This window comes from Chiloscyllium plagiosum, unplaced genomic scaffold (genome assembly GCF_037043375.1).
Source record: "Chiloscyllium plagiosum isolate Xiang-an unplaced genomic scaffold, Cpla_swu_hap1 HiC_scaffold_11, whole genome shotgun sequence".
NCBI lineage: Eukaryota > Metazoa > Chordata > Chondrichthyes > Orectolobiformes > Hemiscylliidae > Chiloscyllium > Chiloscyllium plagiosum.
Genome location: NW_028270149.1, coordinates 33708578 through 33725804, shown reverse-complemented (window position 1 = coordinate 33725804; position 17227 = coordinate 33708578). Strand labels below are relative to the sequence as shown.

The 17227-nt window shown below is 39.3% G+C and overlaps 1 protein-coding gene across 4 annotated transcripts in view; it reads left to right on the top strand.

The window, feature by feature from the left end:
- thoc2 (THO complex 2) overlaps positions 1-17227 on the top strand; it is a 149222-nt gene that overhangs the window by 43540 nt on the left and 88455 nt on the right. For all 4 annotated transcript variants that reach the window (XR_015758635.1, XM_043704869.2, XM_043704870.2 and 1 more), the window contains 3 exons: positions 5672-5827; positions 8188-8360; positions 16620-16815. Coding sequence is in view for 3 of the 4 variants with exons in the window: in XM_043704869.2 (XP_043560804.2) it covers positions 5672-5827; positions 8188-8360; positions 16620-16815 (525 nt within the window). In the remaining variant the exon portion in view is untranslated. The remainder of the gene's footprint in view (positions 1-5671; positions 5828-8187; positions 8361-16619; positions 16816-17227) is intronic.

The following is a 17227-nucleotide window of genomic DNA, read 5'->3' as shown; positions in this document are numbered from 1 at the left end:
GAAAGTCAGTGCAGCCTCAATGGACTAAATGGCCTCCACCTGCACTGGAGGGATTCTAAGATTCTGTGTTAAAAAGGCAAGACTGAAGTATTTATATTTATTTATATTTATGTTAACTGGATAATCCATCACAACCACTTCCTGAGGTTCCTAAAATAATAGATGCCAGACTTTAGCCAATTCTGTTCACTCCATGGGATATTACTGGCTGAAGACACTAGTGTTGACACATTGTAGGTGTGGTTTTGAGGTCATACACTTCAAAACTAATGACACCTCTGGCTAATCTGTTCCAGTATAACTACAGTATCTAATAATGTGTGAAGATTATCCAGAAAAAAATGGAATAATCCATTCCAACCAACAACACTCCATCAGCATACTCTTTACCATCAACATAATGATGCAAGGTGTCATTAAATGTGTTATCACGTCGAGTTTAGTCACCATTAGCCTGCTCACCCAGTTCTCAGTTTGGGTTTAGTCAGGTACATTTTGCACAGGTTAAAACATTTTCATAAGCAGTTTGATGTTCAGCCCATATTTTTATTTTTGCTACATTTTTCAAATTAGATATGACGTTTTTCACCAGACGGGAGAAATCCATTTTTGTGTCTTGTCTCCAAAAATTAGTGTTCAGCTATTCCAGCCAAGTGAGATTTTATAATACAGATTTCATGACAAAAAGAAAAAGGCATTCTTATGTTTATGTAATTTCTTCATGTCCATAGGGAAAACCATGTACCACAAAAGCACTGTTCTTTGAGCTTAATGACTCTTATAACATTGTAAACTGTAGTCAACTTTGCACAGCAGATGCCCACATACAGCAGTGTAATCATGTATTTTATGATATTAAGGGATTAGTAATAGTCAGGACACCAGGATAAACTGATCACTTCTGAAAAACAGTGCCACATGACTCTTTCACATTTACTTGCAAAGGCAGACATGGTTTGATCTGAAAGATGGCACATCCGAGAATGCTGCATTTTCTTGGCACTGGACTAGGCTATTGGCCTTGATTTGACATTTCTAAGTTTGTTGCTCTTGAATCTTTCACAAAATTGAGGTGTACTTTCTTTGTGACAATAAATGTTAAAGTTGTGCTGGCAGCTATTCTTACTTATTTGAATAATCAACTTGAAATGTTGCTGTTAAGGGATAAATTAATAATTTGAATTGTATTTTAGTAACTTAAATGCCTCAAGATTTATTGAAGCCTTTGATTTAGTATTTAATCCAAAATAAAATGCACATAATATTTGTGAAGATGTGGAAATTACTTGATTTGAGGTGGGATATAATCCTGTACCAAGAAATCAGATTGGAATTAATATTTATACTTATTCATTTTCCTTATTGCTTTTACATGTAGAATATTTTACGTAGAGTTGAAATTAATCCATTTATAAATTGTCTCAGTTTGACTGTATACTGTGTAAGGATTACAACTTTAAATTGTTTCTCTTCTTGTACCTCCTTCCAGTTATGTCACATAAAACATAATAATACAATTAATTTTGTAGTCAAGAGTGTGGTGCTGGAAAAGCACAGCAAGTCAGGCAGCATCCGAGGAGCAGGCGAATTGACGTTTCAGGCATAAGCTCTTCATCAGGAAGGGCTGATGCCCGAAACGTCGATTCTCCTCCGATGCTGCCTGACCTGCTGTGCTTTTCCAGCACCACACTCTTGTTTCTGACCTCCAGCATTTGCAGTCCTCACTTTCTCCTAATTAATTTTGCAATCAATTTACGGAGTTGAGAGCATTTTGAGTAGCATGCTGTGACACAGGAAGATATTTCAATGTTTCCTGTGTGCAGGCTGTAATGCCATGTTAGTCAGGTGGTGCTGATGGTTCACAGTAAATGAGTCCATAATGTTGAGTCAGAAAAAGCAGCTTATGTAGGAAAAAAGAAATGAATTAAGCAAGTATCACTTGCAAATACAGGTCTAAAAGTCTACTGCCAGCACATCTAGGAGTGGAGGTGAAATAGGTAATGAGGAATGGAGCAGTTCCTATTAACTGCAAAGAGTATATATGCTTCAAGGTACAAGGCAATTTGCAAGGCAAGAATATTGATTGAGAGCTTGCCTGTCAAGGTAGGAATGACTGTTCACTGCATATGACAAAAGTTAAAGAATGAGCAGGCAGGGAGTGGTTAAATTTACTGCAGAGAAGTGAGAATTGATGAGTTGGCAGGAGGTATCAGATGGCAATGTTTTCTCAGTGGCTGATATTGCTATTACAGCTCTTAGAATGTGTACAAGAGCAGACGGACATAGGATTCCTGAAGATGCATCCTTGATAGAATGTGGGGAAATAGCTGATGACGTCTTGAAAAATAACATCTTGAAACACTACAGAGGAGGATGTGCTGGATTCTTAAAATGCATAAAGGTGGATAAATCCCCAAGACCAGATCAGATGTAGCAGAAAGCTCTGGTAACTAGGGAAGTGATTGCTGGGCCCTTTGCTGAGATATTTGGATCATTGATAGTCACAGATGAGGTACCAGAAGACTGAAGGTTGGCCAACAAGGTCCCACCATTGAAGAAAGGTGGTAAGGAAAAGCCAGGAAACTGTAGACATGTGAGGCTTACAATGGTGGTGGGCAAATTGTTGGACGAAATCCTGAGGGACAAGATTCACATGTATTTGGAAAGGCATGGACTGATTAGGGATAGTCAGCATGGCTTTGTGCGTGGGAAATCATGTCTCACGAAATTAATTGAGTCTTTTGAAGAAGTAACAAAGATGATTGAGGGCAGAGCAGTGGACGTGATCAGTGCTGGGTTTACTGCTCATTGTCATTTATATAAATGATTTGGATGTAAGCCTAAGAGGTATATTTAGTAAGTTTGCATATGGCACAAAAATTGCAGGTGTAGTGGACAGCGAAGAAGGCTATTTCAGTACAAAGGGATCTTGAGATGGGCCAGTGGGCCAAGGAAAAGCAGATGAAGTTTAATTTAGATAAACATGAGGTGTTGCATTTTGGCATGGTAAATCAAGGCAAAACTTACACTTACTGGTAAAGTCCTGGGGAGTGTTCCTGAACAAAGAGACCTTGGAGTGCAGGTTCATTGTTCCTTGAAAGTAGAGTTGCAGGCAGGTCGGATAGTGAAGAAGGTGTTTAATATGCTTCCCTTTATTGGTCAGAGCACGGAGTTTAGGAGTTGGAAGGTCGTGTTGTGGCTGTACGGGACATTGGTTAGGCGACTTTTGGAATATTGTGCAGTTCTTGTCTCCTTCCTGTTGGAAGGATGTTGTGAAATTTGACAGGATTCAGAAAAGATTTACAAGGATGTTGCCAGGATTGGAGGATTTGACTTATAAGGGGAGGCTGAAACAGGCTGGGGCTGTTTTCCCTGGAGGCTGAGGGGTGACCTTTATAGAGGTTTATAAAATCATGAGGAGCTTGGATAGGATAAATAGGCAGGGTCTTTTCCCTGGGGTGGGGGAGTCCAGAACGAGAGAACATAAGTTTAGGATGAGAAGGGAGAATGCTAAAAGGGACCTAAGGGGCAACATTTTCACACAGGGTGGTGTGTATATGGAATGAACTGCCAGAGGAAGTGGTGAAGGCTGGTACAATTACAGCATTTGAAAGGCATCTGGATGGGTATATTAATAAGAAGAGTTTAGAGGGATATAGGCTAATTACTGGCAAATGGGACTAGATTAGGTTAGGATATCTGGTTGGCATGGACAAGTTGGACCAAAGGGTCTGTTTCCAAGCTGTGCATGTCTATGACTTTATGAATGTGGAGGAGTTAACCTATTGGATCTTGGGCTTTAGGAATGGAGGCATTGAGTACAAAAGCCGAGATATTAAGCTGAATTTGTCTGTACTTGAGTGAATCCAGTTCTCATCACAACTCTCCAGCAAGGATGTGGGAGTCCTTAAAAATGTGCAGAGAAATATATCAGAATGATTTCAGGGATTAGGCATTTTAAATGCAAGACTTATTGGAAAAGATTAGATTGTTCCCTTTGAAGCAAAAGGAGTTATAAGGAGGGACTTGAAGATGGTGTACAAGATTACAACAGAGTTGTATGAGGTAGACAAAGAAAAATTGTTCCTTTTAGTAGGTCGTGCAATGACGAGTGAACACCAGTGAACTAATCTGGAGAATAGAAATGGGGGTTGAGTTTGGAGCTCCTGGAGAAGCACTTCTTTACACTGTGAGTGGTACTGACCTGGAACTTGCCTTACTGTTAGCCGAGGCGGTGCTGCTGACCTGGGTGGAAACCAAGGTGATGAATTAATTCAAAAGGTAGTTCTATGTGTATTAAAGGAAAATAATACACAGAGATCGAGTAGGGAATGGGACTGACTGCATGATTTTATGGTGAATTGAAGTGCATTCTGTGGCTTGAATGGCTGCTTCCTGTGTTGTAAATGATTGACTTGCCCAATTCTTCTGGTCAATGACAGAGTGGGTGTGTCCATTGCTGTGATTCAAACTGTCCACTTAGCCTTTTACCATGGAAACTTTGCTGCTTGTACCTTTTGCTCCTGTTTGAATTCAGACTCCATTTCGGTAAACATAATTTCCATGAGGCCATGTCCCCTTTTTTTTCATCCTGAGCAGAAAAATTCCTCTTTAGGTCTGCAATGGATGTTTCAACTTTTCCCTCAGTCCCTGACATTGTTAACCCTCACCATCTGATCCAGACGTTGCTCATCGTGTATTTTAACCCTGACATTGCATACCCCTCCCTCACACCTTGACATTGTTCTTCCCACTTCTGCTTTCCCTTATCTGCCCTCCTTGTCCTAAACCTTGTTCATTTGCCCCTCCTGCTCTCACACCTCTGACACGAGCCAGAATTTCTAGAAGGTGAATTCAGGGAGAGGCTGAATGACATTGCCAGGAAAAAGAGGGAATATTTGCCGTAAAGTGGGATGTTAGTGAGGATTGTTGGAGGTGAAAATGTGTTGCTGGAAAAGCGCAGCAGGTTAGGCAGCATCCAAGGAACAGGAGAATCGACGTTTTGGGCATAAGCCCTTCTTCAGGAATGAGGAAAGTGTGTCCAGCAGGCTTGTTGGAGGGCCAGTGACCGGATTGCAGTGAGCACTGTCAAGGTGGGGATTTCGTAAAAGCACTGCCAAGTGGCAGGAATGAAGATTGTTGGGAGAATTAGTAAAGTGATGATTTCTGCTTTGCTTAGAATTGTCTCCTTTGAGCAGATTGCACATGCTTCAAATATATCTGAATAGATCATAATAAAAATACCAGCCTACCATAAAGTAATCAGTTCAAGTCTGAGAGTTATGACTGTCACTCCCACTGTCATGCAGAATAGTGTATAAGTCCAGACAGCATTCAATCAACAATTCGAAGTTTAAACTTTCCACTTCGATACCATCACATGCATGCATCAGGATTTCCTTGGGGCACAAAGTTCAACAGTGACTTGTTATTTGTCACTTTCCATCCAGAAAAATCAGACCAATGGCTTGATTTAAAAGCTGCATTAAGATTTGTAGAAAATTAAAATAGACATCACCAGGAAGGGGGAGCATAAACCCAGGGATTAAGTTGTTAAGTGAGGTGTTTTTTATTCGGCGTGAAAGGACTAATTTATTGTTGAAGATCAATAGGTATTATAATCTAGGTCAGCATCTCTCATTGTAATTGTCTGTCTTCCCTGCTCTTCCAGCTCCTTCCACTGGATGCCAATATTCTAGAACACCATAAACGTGAAATAGTTGAAGCTAAGCAAATTGCACGAAAGCTTACTCTGGTAGTACTCTCTGCAGATAAGCCAGATGAGAAAGAGAAGGAGAAGGAGAAAGAAGAAGAAAAGAATGAAAAAGTGAGTTGAGATTATAAATTAACTACATACTATGGTGATTAAATGTTTACCTTTCTTTGCTAACCTGACCTATTGTCTCAATTTTGCCACCGAAAGTGTGAAGAAGTCAATATTTTTCAGAAAGTTTGTCTGAAATGATGGATTGATCACCTGTAAAAAGGTGTGATCAGAATTCATAGTGTTTTAAAAATGCCATCATTTACCTTTTCGGGGTGTTCACTGTTGTGTTCTTGATTTAGAGTTATTCAATGTTTACTCAGATTCATAAAGGTACACTGAGCCTACCCATAATTTTGGATTGAAAGGTAATTTTACTCACCCAAAAACCTGTCACCACGTGCTACACGGGAGAGTCAAGTTCAGTTCATATGCAACTTCATTAAAATTTGAGTTCAGGATATGATGTTGTTGTTCAGGTCATTTAACTCAGCACGCAACAGGACTGGATATGTTGCTTTCAAGTAGCTGTAAATTAGGTATTGGTAACTGATTGAGGAACTTTTTATTTTCCTATCCTATCAATTTGTTGGGCAATGCTTGACATCTATACATGCTACACAACATCTACCAAACTTGAGATTTTAGTTTTGATCAGACACTGGGTGAGGTTCGGCAGCATCCAAGGAGCAGGAGAATCGTAATTTCAGGCATGAGCCCTTCTTCAGGAAACCTTCTTCAGGATTTCCTGAAGAAGGGCTCATGCCCGAAACGTCGATATTCCTGCTCCTTGGATGCTGCCTGACCTCCTGCGCTTTTCCAGCAACATATTTTCAGCTCTGATCTCCAGCATCTGCAGTCCTCACTTTCTCCACTGGGTGAGGTTCCCCTATTCTTTACAATTCTAGACGGGACACCCCCAACTGTGAAGCTGCCAGCTCAGGAGGGATGAACTTGTTCCCCTTCTTGCTTCACCCACCACTTGGTTAGTTGCAGCAAGGTTAATTTACAAAAGATGTCTTTCCTTGTGGATACCTTTCTCCCAGATGCATATGAACTTAGGTTTTAAAAGGCTTTCTTGAATTAATGAAAAGCACAAGTTTATTCATTCCTACTGAAAACAAAATATGTGGAAATCACAGCAGGTCAGGCAGCATCCATGACAAGAGAGCAAGCTAACATTTTGAGTCCAGGTGACTCTTCATAAGGGCACTGAGAGTCATTCAGCCACAAAATGTTAGCTTGCTGTCTCTCCAAGGAAGCTGCCTGACCCACTGTGATTTCCAGCATTTTTTGTTTTCAGTACAGATTCCAGCATCTGTAGTAATTTGCTCCTCCTCATTAATTCCTACACATGTGAAGAAATACTGATGTGACATGCAGCTTAGAACTAAGAGCTGAGTCCAAAAGATCAACAGGAAGAAAGGTTATATGGGTCAGTCTCTGAATTGTTTATGAAGAGCAGATTATGTTATTTGGTTACGCTGGTCACATTAACATTGGGAGTTGAACAGACTTATGTTTAAGATTCTTAGTTTTGAATGCTGATTTAAGTTACTTTTGTCCTGATTTTTAACTGGTTTGCAGCACTTGGAATGAGAGGATGGCCTTTAACTGCAGCACATATTGATTCAGTTTTTTGACTGTAACCTTCCCAGTCCCCGAACACTTGAATGCAGTTTCGTACCCACGAAAGCATTGAATCTCACTTGTCCACTCCAGTTGAGTTGAAAAGTTTTTGTTAAATCCCTGACTTTGTGTATTTTTGAAAGGAAGAAAACACAAAAACGTGTCTGCAGTTTGGGGTACAATCCACAGAGATGACTTATAAATGAGCAGGGGCTCATCAGCCCTCACCATCCTTATATTCACAAGAGTTTGCAGTCCAGTCTGTTTGACATTTCTTGGGCATTTTTTTTAAGATGTTCCATCACATCATTCTCACACAAAATGTTTTAAAATATTTTGATCAGTCTTTTTGGACATATTATGATAAGTCCAGGGCAGATTCTAGAACTTGTGGATCACAGAAGGTGCAGTTGTTGTTTCTGTAATAGTCCTCTTCTGAAAAACCACATTTCAGAATTAAGAGCTAAAAATGTACACATTCTTCAAGATTCTGACTTTTTATGACATAATAGCTTCATGTCGTTCATATTCCTGATGTACTTGAATTTGGGCTTCAATGTGTATAGGTTATGCATGCCGATTTAAAGTTATTTTTATTTCAGGGATCCTTAGTAAGATTTTTAGTGTAGAAACTGTAAACTCCTTATTTGCTCAACTGGAGAACCTCAATAACTTGATCAGTGGTTGTTTTTCCTCATTCATGAACAAAGCTGGAGATTAATTATAATTGTGAGTTTATTGCTTTTCATGCCTTTTCTCTCAATATTAAATTGAAACATTTCATCTCGTTACAGCCTCCTGACAATCAGAAACTTGGATTATTGGAAGCTCTTCTAAAGATTGGTGATTGGTATCATGCACAGTGTATCATGGATCAAATACCACCTTTTTATGCCACAGCTCACAAATCTATAGCACTTGCTCTCTGCCAATTGATTCATGTCATTACTGAACCCTTATATAGAAGGTGAGGCACTTTGTCGGGCTCATTGTGTAATTTGTTCTGGAATTGATTTTACTTTCTGTACTGTTTTAATGAGTTTCATTTTTAACGGAGGACAAAACAATGTTTTTTTTCTCGAAAGAAGCCCTGTAATTATTTGCAGGCATGTTGTAACGTGGTGAAATTTATCTGGTGCTGGCTGCCGTCTGACAACTTTTCTAAGTTTTTTTTGTGTGATACGAAATGGTGTTGATGCATTGTTTGATCATGGGTAGCAGAGTATGACAAGTTTGCATAGGTAAATGAAACATAAACACTTCTGAGTTTTTAGTGGAGATAAGAATCAAATGAATAACTTCACAATAAGTACCAAGTTGCATTTGACAGTTCACTTTATTTCATGACCTGCAAAGTCATTTGAAGTCTGCAATTAATCGTCGCTCCCAGTGCACTGTCACTGAAAGTCATCTGATAGTATGCAACCCCTGAGTATGAACACTTGTTTTTATTACTTTGGTTGTTGTTGCTCAACCAGATTAAGATAAAACAATGTTAGAAAGGTTCTTGTTTTGATTGACCATCTAAGTAATTCTGCAACATGTTGGTTTGTTGCAACAAATGTTGCTTTTGTCTCTGACCATTTTTCACATAATTTTCTGTCTTATTCATCTGTCATAGCGAACGCCATGATTTTAACTTTTTTTTTCATTGTTACTTGCACTGAAGTCTTGATACCACTTATCCACTTGTGGGGAGAGTTAAATAATGCTATGCATTACTGAGAAGTGTTCCCTCTGCTAAGTGGAGGCTATGGCTTGGTTCCAGGGCTTTGCATTTATGCAATGAGAAAATAAGGAACTACTTAATAGATAATGTTACGAGCATCTCTAGTTCACTAAGTGATATTTCGGAGCTTCTGATCAGACTGCATTAGGAATTTCTGAGCAGTTTTGGGTCCAGTATCTAAGAAAGAAAGTGCTGACATTGGAGAGGATCCAGAGGAATTATCCAAATATGATCCCAGGAATGAAGGGCTTATTTTTGTGGTGCAGTTGATGAATCTGGGTCAGTACTCCATAAAGTTGAGAAGGATGAGGGGCAATCTCATTGACATTTACAGAATACTTAGAGGCCTGGATTGAGTGGATGTAGAGAAGACATTTCCACGAGGAGGAGAGAATGAGATTTGAGAGCACTGTCTTAGAACTGAGATGAGGAGGAAATTCTTCAAGTGATGACTCTGGAACTCATGGTCATAGAGGACTGTTGAGGCCAAATTATTGAGTGTATTTAAGACAGAGATAGGCTCTTGATGAGTAAGTGGATCAAGTGTTATGGGGAGAAGGCAGAAGAATGGGGCTGAGGAAGCTATCAGCCATAATTGAATGGCGACGCAGATTCATTGGTCAAATAACCTAACTCTGCTTCGATATCTTATGGTTTTATGGATTAATTTTCTATTAGCCTGTTAGATTTGTCTCTAGTCAGTATCTTAAGTGGTTGCAAAAGCTTTTGATGTTCCTTTTTTTTAAGCAGCAATGACTTGACTGATTAATTATTGATTAACTCTTGTTCTGTCCTGGCAAAACTCTTTTTCTGTTTTGTAATGACCCCTTCAAATTAAGCTGGTCCATTAGATGCAGCTATTGTTTCTTTGGTTGCATTGCTATTCAAACTGGTCAGCACCAAAGTTCTATTCTATTTCTGTTCCTCAAGAGTACTTTGGTGATAAATGGTTTAACCCTCCCAAGAGTATTGTCTTCTCACTTGGCAAACAATTATAGATGCTCCGTACTTTAAAAATCCTGCATATTTGCCTTTGATTTTCTACTCCAATCCCCTCTGCAAAATTTTCAAAATGCTGTGGCCTCTGAAATATAAAACCTTCCTTCCTTCTGCATGGTGGATCAGTGGGTAGCACTGCTGCCTCACAGTGCCGTGGACCCGGGTTTAATTCCCGCTCGGGCAACTGTCTGTGCGGAGTTTGCACATTCTCCCCGGGTCTGCGTGGGTTTCCTCCAGGTGCTCCAGTTTCCTCCCACAGTCCAAAGATGTGCAGGTTAGGTGAATTGGCAATGCTAAATTGCCTGTAGTGTTAGGTGGATTAGTCAGGGGTAAATATAGGATGGTGGGTTTCTCTTCGGAGGGTTGGTGTGGACTTGTTGGGCCGAAGGGCCTGTTTCCACGCTGTAGGTAATTAATCTAATCTAATCTAATCTTCAATTCCATGTTCTTCAATGCACCCTGCCACAGTACTGACACAGCCCCTATTTTGTTCCTAAAGAATTCCTGACTGTGATTAGTTATGATTTGGGGATGCCGGTGTTGGACTGGGGTGTACAAAGTTAAAAATCACACAACACCAGGTTATAGTCCAACAGGTTTAATTAGAGGCACACTAGCTTTCGGAGCACCTGATGAACCGCCTGATGAACCACCTGATGAAGGAGCGGCGCTCTGAAAGCTAGTGTGCTTCCAATTAAACATGTTGGACTATAGCCTGGTGTTATGTGATTTTTAACTGTGATTTGTTATGCTCAATTAGCTTTTATCACCCCAGACGTCTCTGCCACCTTTCTCATAACCGAGCATACCACCCTCCTCCAATGTTTCTCTGTTGTTCAGCAGAGTTGCATCACTGGATTCTACTTTTGACAGTTTATAATCAGGCAGTAAAATCTTTTTGAAATATGTAAAAAGGAAAACAGAAGCTGAAGTGAACATTATGTTCTTGGAGAATGAGGCTGGGGCCATATAATTGGGAACCAGGAAATTGCAGAGGAATTAATTTAAATAATTGCAATAGCCTTCACAAAAAAAGACATGAATGGCATTCCAAAATTAATTCATATTAAAGGGACAGAAGGAGGACAGAAAATAAATACAATAACTGTCAGTATCGAGAAAGTGCTAAGGAAACTAATGGGGCTAAATGTTGATAAGCCCACTGGATGTGATGGGATGCGTCCTGGGATATTAAACAAAATAGCTGCAGAGCTAATGAAGCACTGGTAGTAATGTGAGAAAAATTCTTAAATTCTGGAAAACTTTTAATGTAACACCTTTATTTAAAAAGGAATCAAGAAAACACAGTTAACTATATGCCAGTTAGCTTGACATCTGTTGGTTGGAAAATTATGGAGTCTGTTATGAAGGTTGTAATAGCAGAGCTTTTATAAATAGATAACATGATCAAAACGAGACTCGAGACTTCAAAAGCAGAAGTTATACCTGATAAATACACCAGAATTCTTTAGCAGGTAACAAGCAGATTAGATAAAGGGAAAGCAGAGGACTCCATACATTTGGAGTTCAACCTGGATAAATGCGAGCTGATGCATTTTGGAAGGTCGAATATGAAAGCTGAGTACAGGATTAAGGATAGGATTCTTGGCAGTGTGGAGGAACAGATGGATCTTGGTGTGCAGGTACATAGATCCCTTAAAATGGCCACCCAAGTGGACAGTGTTGTTAAGAAAGCATATGGTGTTTTGGCTTCCATTAACAGGGGGATTGAGTTTAAGAGTTGTGAGATCTTGTTGCAGCTCTATAAAACTTTGGTTAGACCGCACTTGGAATACTGTGTCCAGTTCTGGTCGCCCTATTATAGGAAAGATGTGGATTCTTTGGAGAGGGTTCAGAGGAGGTTTACCAGGATGCTGCCTGGACTGGAGGCCTTATCTTGACTGAGCTCGGACTTGTTTCATTGGAGAAAAGGAGGAGAAGAGGGGACCTAATTGAGGTATACAAGATAATGAGAGGCATAGATAGAGTCGATAGCCAGAGACTATTTCCCAGGGCAGAAATGACTAACACAAGGTGTCATAGTTTTAAGCTGGTTGGAGGAAAGTATAGAGGGGATGTCAGAGGCGGGTTCTTTACACAGAGAGTTATGAGAGCATGGAATGCGTTGCCAGCAGCAGTTGTGGAAGCAAGGTCATTGGGGACATTTAAGAGACTGCTGGACATGCATATGGTCACAGAAATTTGAGGGTGCGTACATGAGGATCAGTGGTCGGCACAACATGGTGAGCTGAAGGGCCTGTTCTGTGCTGTACTGTTCTATGTTCTATTTGCATTTTCAGAAGGCATTTGAATACTACCTAATAAGGTAAGAACCTACTTAATTGTGATGTTGTCTTCATACTCATTAATACTCCTCAAGATACTGCTTCTTGGTGGGAGAGCGCAATTAAAACTGAACATGTACACCCATGTAGCCATTCACAGAGACATGATTGTGTTGTGATTTGAATATTGAAGGGTATTTGACATTTTGAAAAAAGATGTTATTCTATTCTGTTCAAGGATGTTATTAGTACAGTACTGGTAAATGTTTTTTTGAGCTCGTGTTGCAATGTAGAATCTGCTTGGTCAATATAACAGTAAATGTAAAGGATCAATTATGTGAGTAATTTATCTAAATCTCCAAATAGTAATTGCAGTATTGGACAGTGTCCTGCAAGAATCGGGTATATGAAAAAAGTATCACAATCAGTACAGGTAGCTTTACCAATCTGCCCAGTTAACAAGTATATTTAGAGGCAGCTTGGACACTGCATTTGTACACAGTATTCAAAACAGAGCATCAGCCAGGGACCATGCTATTCAAAAATGAGAGGTGATCTTACTGAAGCATGTATGATCGTGAGGAGGCTTGACAAGGGGAGGATATTGCTTCTTGTGAAACTAAAACTTGTGGATACAATGAAGAGAATTAGAGATCTCCCTTTTAAGATAGAAATGAGTGTTGTTCTCTTTCCCCCCCCCCCCCCCCCCCCCCCCCCAAAAACCATGAGAATCCTTGGTGTGTTGTATTCTGGGACTTCTATTCATTGCCCAATTGGGCAGATTTCTGATTGGGTTATGGGGCAGACAGGAAAGTAGACCAAATCAGCCATGATCCAATTCAGTAGCAGTGCAGATTTAAAGTTTAACGGGCTACCACTGTTCTGAAGTCCTGTGTCCAGTGTTCATATGTGATCATGCAGACATGAGCCAGTTTCCATGTGTATGCTCATGACATGCAGCCTCTTGAATGGGAGCCATCATCTTCTTCATATTTTATTCCCTTCACAGCCTTGTTTTTCCATCTATCTGCAACTTTATCTATTCTCGACAGCCCAGTGAGACCCTGAAATTCTTTTGACTGTGATCCCTCTCCATGTTTCACTGTTATCAACTGTATATGTAGCTGTCCTGCCCACCCTTTGGAATTTCCGTGTTCAAATCCCACTATCTTAAATTTGCCTCTGCTGTTAGACCTTCTTTAAACTTTCTGCAATTCTCTAAGGTTGGATTTACATGCATTTTGAGAGGCAAGGATGATTAGGGATCGTTAGCATGGTTGTGGCTGAGGGAAATTATGTCTCTCAAATGTGATTGAGCTTTTTAAGGAAGTAACTAAAAAGACCGATGAGAGCAGAGTGATAGACATTGTTTACACGGACTCCTTTGACATGGTTCCACATGATGAGCTAATTTATAAAGTTAGGTTACATGGGGTTCAGGATGAGCTTTCCAATTGGAAAGTAGGCTTGATGGTACAAGACGGAAGGGAGTGATGGTGGAGAGTTGTTTTTTTTGGACTTGAGACCTATGACCAGCAGTGTTCCACAGGGATTGGTGTTAGGTCCACTGCTTTTTGTCATTTATATAAATGATCTGGATAAGGACTTAGGAGGCATAGTTCGTAAGTTTGTGGGTGACACCAAAATTGGTGGTATCATGGACAGTGAAGATGACAGAGAAATTTTGATCAATTGGGTCCATGGGCTGAAGAGTGGTAGATGGAGTTTAATTTGGATAAACGTGAGATATTACTTTTTGGTAAAACAAAAAAAGAGCAGGACCCTGAGTACTGTTGTAGAACAGAGACCTATCGGTTTAGGTGCATAATTCTTTGAAATTTGCGTCACAGGTAGACAGGGGGATTAAAGTGTTTCGAATGCTTGCTGTCATTGCTCGGACCTTTGGAGTACAGGAATTAGGATGTCATATTGATGTTATACAGGATGTTGGTGTGGCCTGTTCTGGAGTGGGCAGAATTGTGTGCAGTTTTAGTTGTCCTGCTCTCCAAAGGATATTATTAATTTCAAAAAGATTTACTAGAATGTTGGTAGGAATGGAAGGTTTGAGTTATTGGGGAGGGTAGATAGGCCGAAACCTTTTTTTCACTGGAGCAGAGGAGGTTGAACGGTGGTCTTATCGAGGTTTATAAAATCATGAGGGACACAGATGAGCAGCAAAGGCCTTTTCCGTAGGGTGGGGAGTTCAAAACTATGGTGAGGGGAGGAAAGTTTAAAAGGGGGCAACTGCTTTTTTCACAGTGATTCGTGTGTGGAACGAGCAGCCAGAGGAAGTGGTGGATGCAGGCAGAAGTACAATATTTAACAGACATTTGGAAAAGTCTATGAATAGCAAAGGTTAGGAAGGATGTGGGCAAATGCAGGCAAGTGGGACTAGTTTAGTTTGGGAACGTGGTCAGTATGAACTAGTTGAACCAAAGGGTCTGTTTCCATTTTTCCAAAGTTTTCTTTTTTTTTCTGATGACTCTTCTTTTTACGTGCCAGCTATATTTATTCACTCGTGCTTTTCTGAAGTGTTTTGGTGATTTTCTGTACAAAGTTTATGAGCCTCTTGTATCCAAATGAACAAAGTGGTTTATTGCTGTAAATAACAGCATAATATACTAAAGGTGGGAAATATGTTAATAAGTATGTAATTGCAAATTTTTGATACAGTTGAAGGAACCGAAATTGATCGAACACGCAGATAAATAGTATTCGCCTGGTCATACCAAGCTGCTATGCGATGGTGCCACCAGTTGCATTTATTTCATCATGTTTCAAGAAAGTATAGAGTCTTAAGGGCTGCCTGGTTTTCAGTCCCCAGGTAAACCTGCCTGCAGTTGGCAGGAAAATAAACTTGCAATCAGACCTCCAGCCTTAATCAGTCTCAGGATGTTTAACTTCTCTTTTGTTTTCTTTCACATTGACCCATGAGATGGCTCACCAGTTGACCAAAACCATAGATTTCTGTGATCTTTGTTATATTGTACATTGTGTGCTCCAATACGCATAACATTATGGTGTATATTCTGACTTGGTATTCAAAAAAAAATCTTGGAAAAAGTACACATTTACTTTTAACAGCAGTCTGTGAATGCAGATAAACTTTATGGTATGAAAATATCTTTGAAAACCAATAAGTTTTAATAACTCTTTAAAGCTGACTGCAAATAGTTTTTTTGAACTTTTATAACTTTGTCATCCACAAGTACAATATCTTGTAGCTGTGTCAGTAGCAATCTTAAATTTGTTAGGAAATAGCAGCTGTCTCCAAGTTCTAATTAAACCTGGATGGAAGTTCTCATGAACTGACAACCAAGCATTAGCAGAGGAAAGTATACTTTCTCACTAAAATCTCATCTGTCATGTATTTCGAGGCACAGATCGTTAATGTAGAGCTCTTTGTTTCCTGCACAACATTTAAAAAAAATTTGGAACCTCTGACTGAGTATCTTTTTCCATGTCCGTGTTGGAGTAGCACCAACTATTTATTTTTGCCTTTCTATTCCTCTGATATCCTAGGAGTTCAGAGGATTCGAACAAGTCTTCCAAAACTAAAATGGGCAGTGTTAGTTTGCTTTAAAAACTTAAACTGATATTTGGCATTGGAAAGTATCCCATAAATTAGTCATCTAAAATCAAATATTTATGTTGAAATGCAAGAAACTTTCACTACTTTATTCCATTTTTGAAGAAGAATTGATTAATTTCATATTTATTAGTCAGAAGTCTTAAAATTTTAATAGTTAAATATAAATTAGTTCTCTACGCAACACTTGAAATACTGGACTCAAACTAAAATGCATGGAATCCAAGCAATTAACCGTGGAATTCTGTGCACCTTGTAACTGTAGAGTATTATTGGACAGGAACTGGATTTTATTGTTGAGTTTTCTCCTCCTACATTAGTATAATTCTTGTGTTTGTTTCCCATTATCTTTGTGTTCAAAACAATTATCTAACTTTCTTGAAATAATTCTGGTTAAGGCAGAATCTAAGGTAAAATAAAATGTTGATGTTCCAAGTCGGAATGTTCACTGAACACTTGGCTGGGGGTGGAGGAATAAAAGATTGATATCAGCTCTATCCTGATGTTTGCACAAGTTCACATGTGTTCTTATCTTTCTGTCCATTTCATAAATTTCAAATATTTTATCAGTTCTTTTAATCAATTTGGCTTATATTTGTACAAAACTTGATATTTTGTTTGCAGGGTTGGTGTACCAAAGGGTGCCAAGGGAGCAGTAATTCCATCACTTAAAAATGAAAGGGCTCCAAAACCAGTAGAAACTTTTGAAGACTTAAGAAAAGAAGTTTTCAGTATGCTATGCTACCTTGGACCTCACCTATGGCATGATCCTATCTTGTTTGCTAAAGTGGTTCGTATAGGCAAAGCATTCATGAAAGAGGTTGGTGTGAGCTATATACAAATCCTAGTTGACTTCTACATCATTATTCTAAAATCCTTTGTGCATGTTGCAATTTACATCTGCTTTAATGTTCTTTAAATCTTGAGGAATAACATTTTTGTAATCTGACCAGAAGCTTTTAATATTTCATCAGGAGTTTTGAATCTTTCATGATGACTTAAATAATTACTGGCAGCATGTTAGGGTGCGTATTTGAGGATTTTTATTCTGTAACAATGGAGGCACAGCTATATAACGTAAAGTCAAGATGTATAACTTGGAAGGCAAGGGGCAAGAATTTGCAGGTTATGGTCATAATGTCATAGAGGACTACTGCACAGAAGAAGGTTGATCTATCAATCAAAAATAACAATCTACATATCTCATTTTCTAGCATTTGCCTATGGATTTG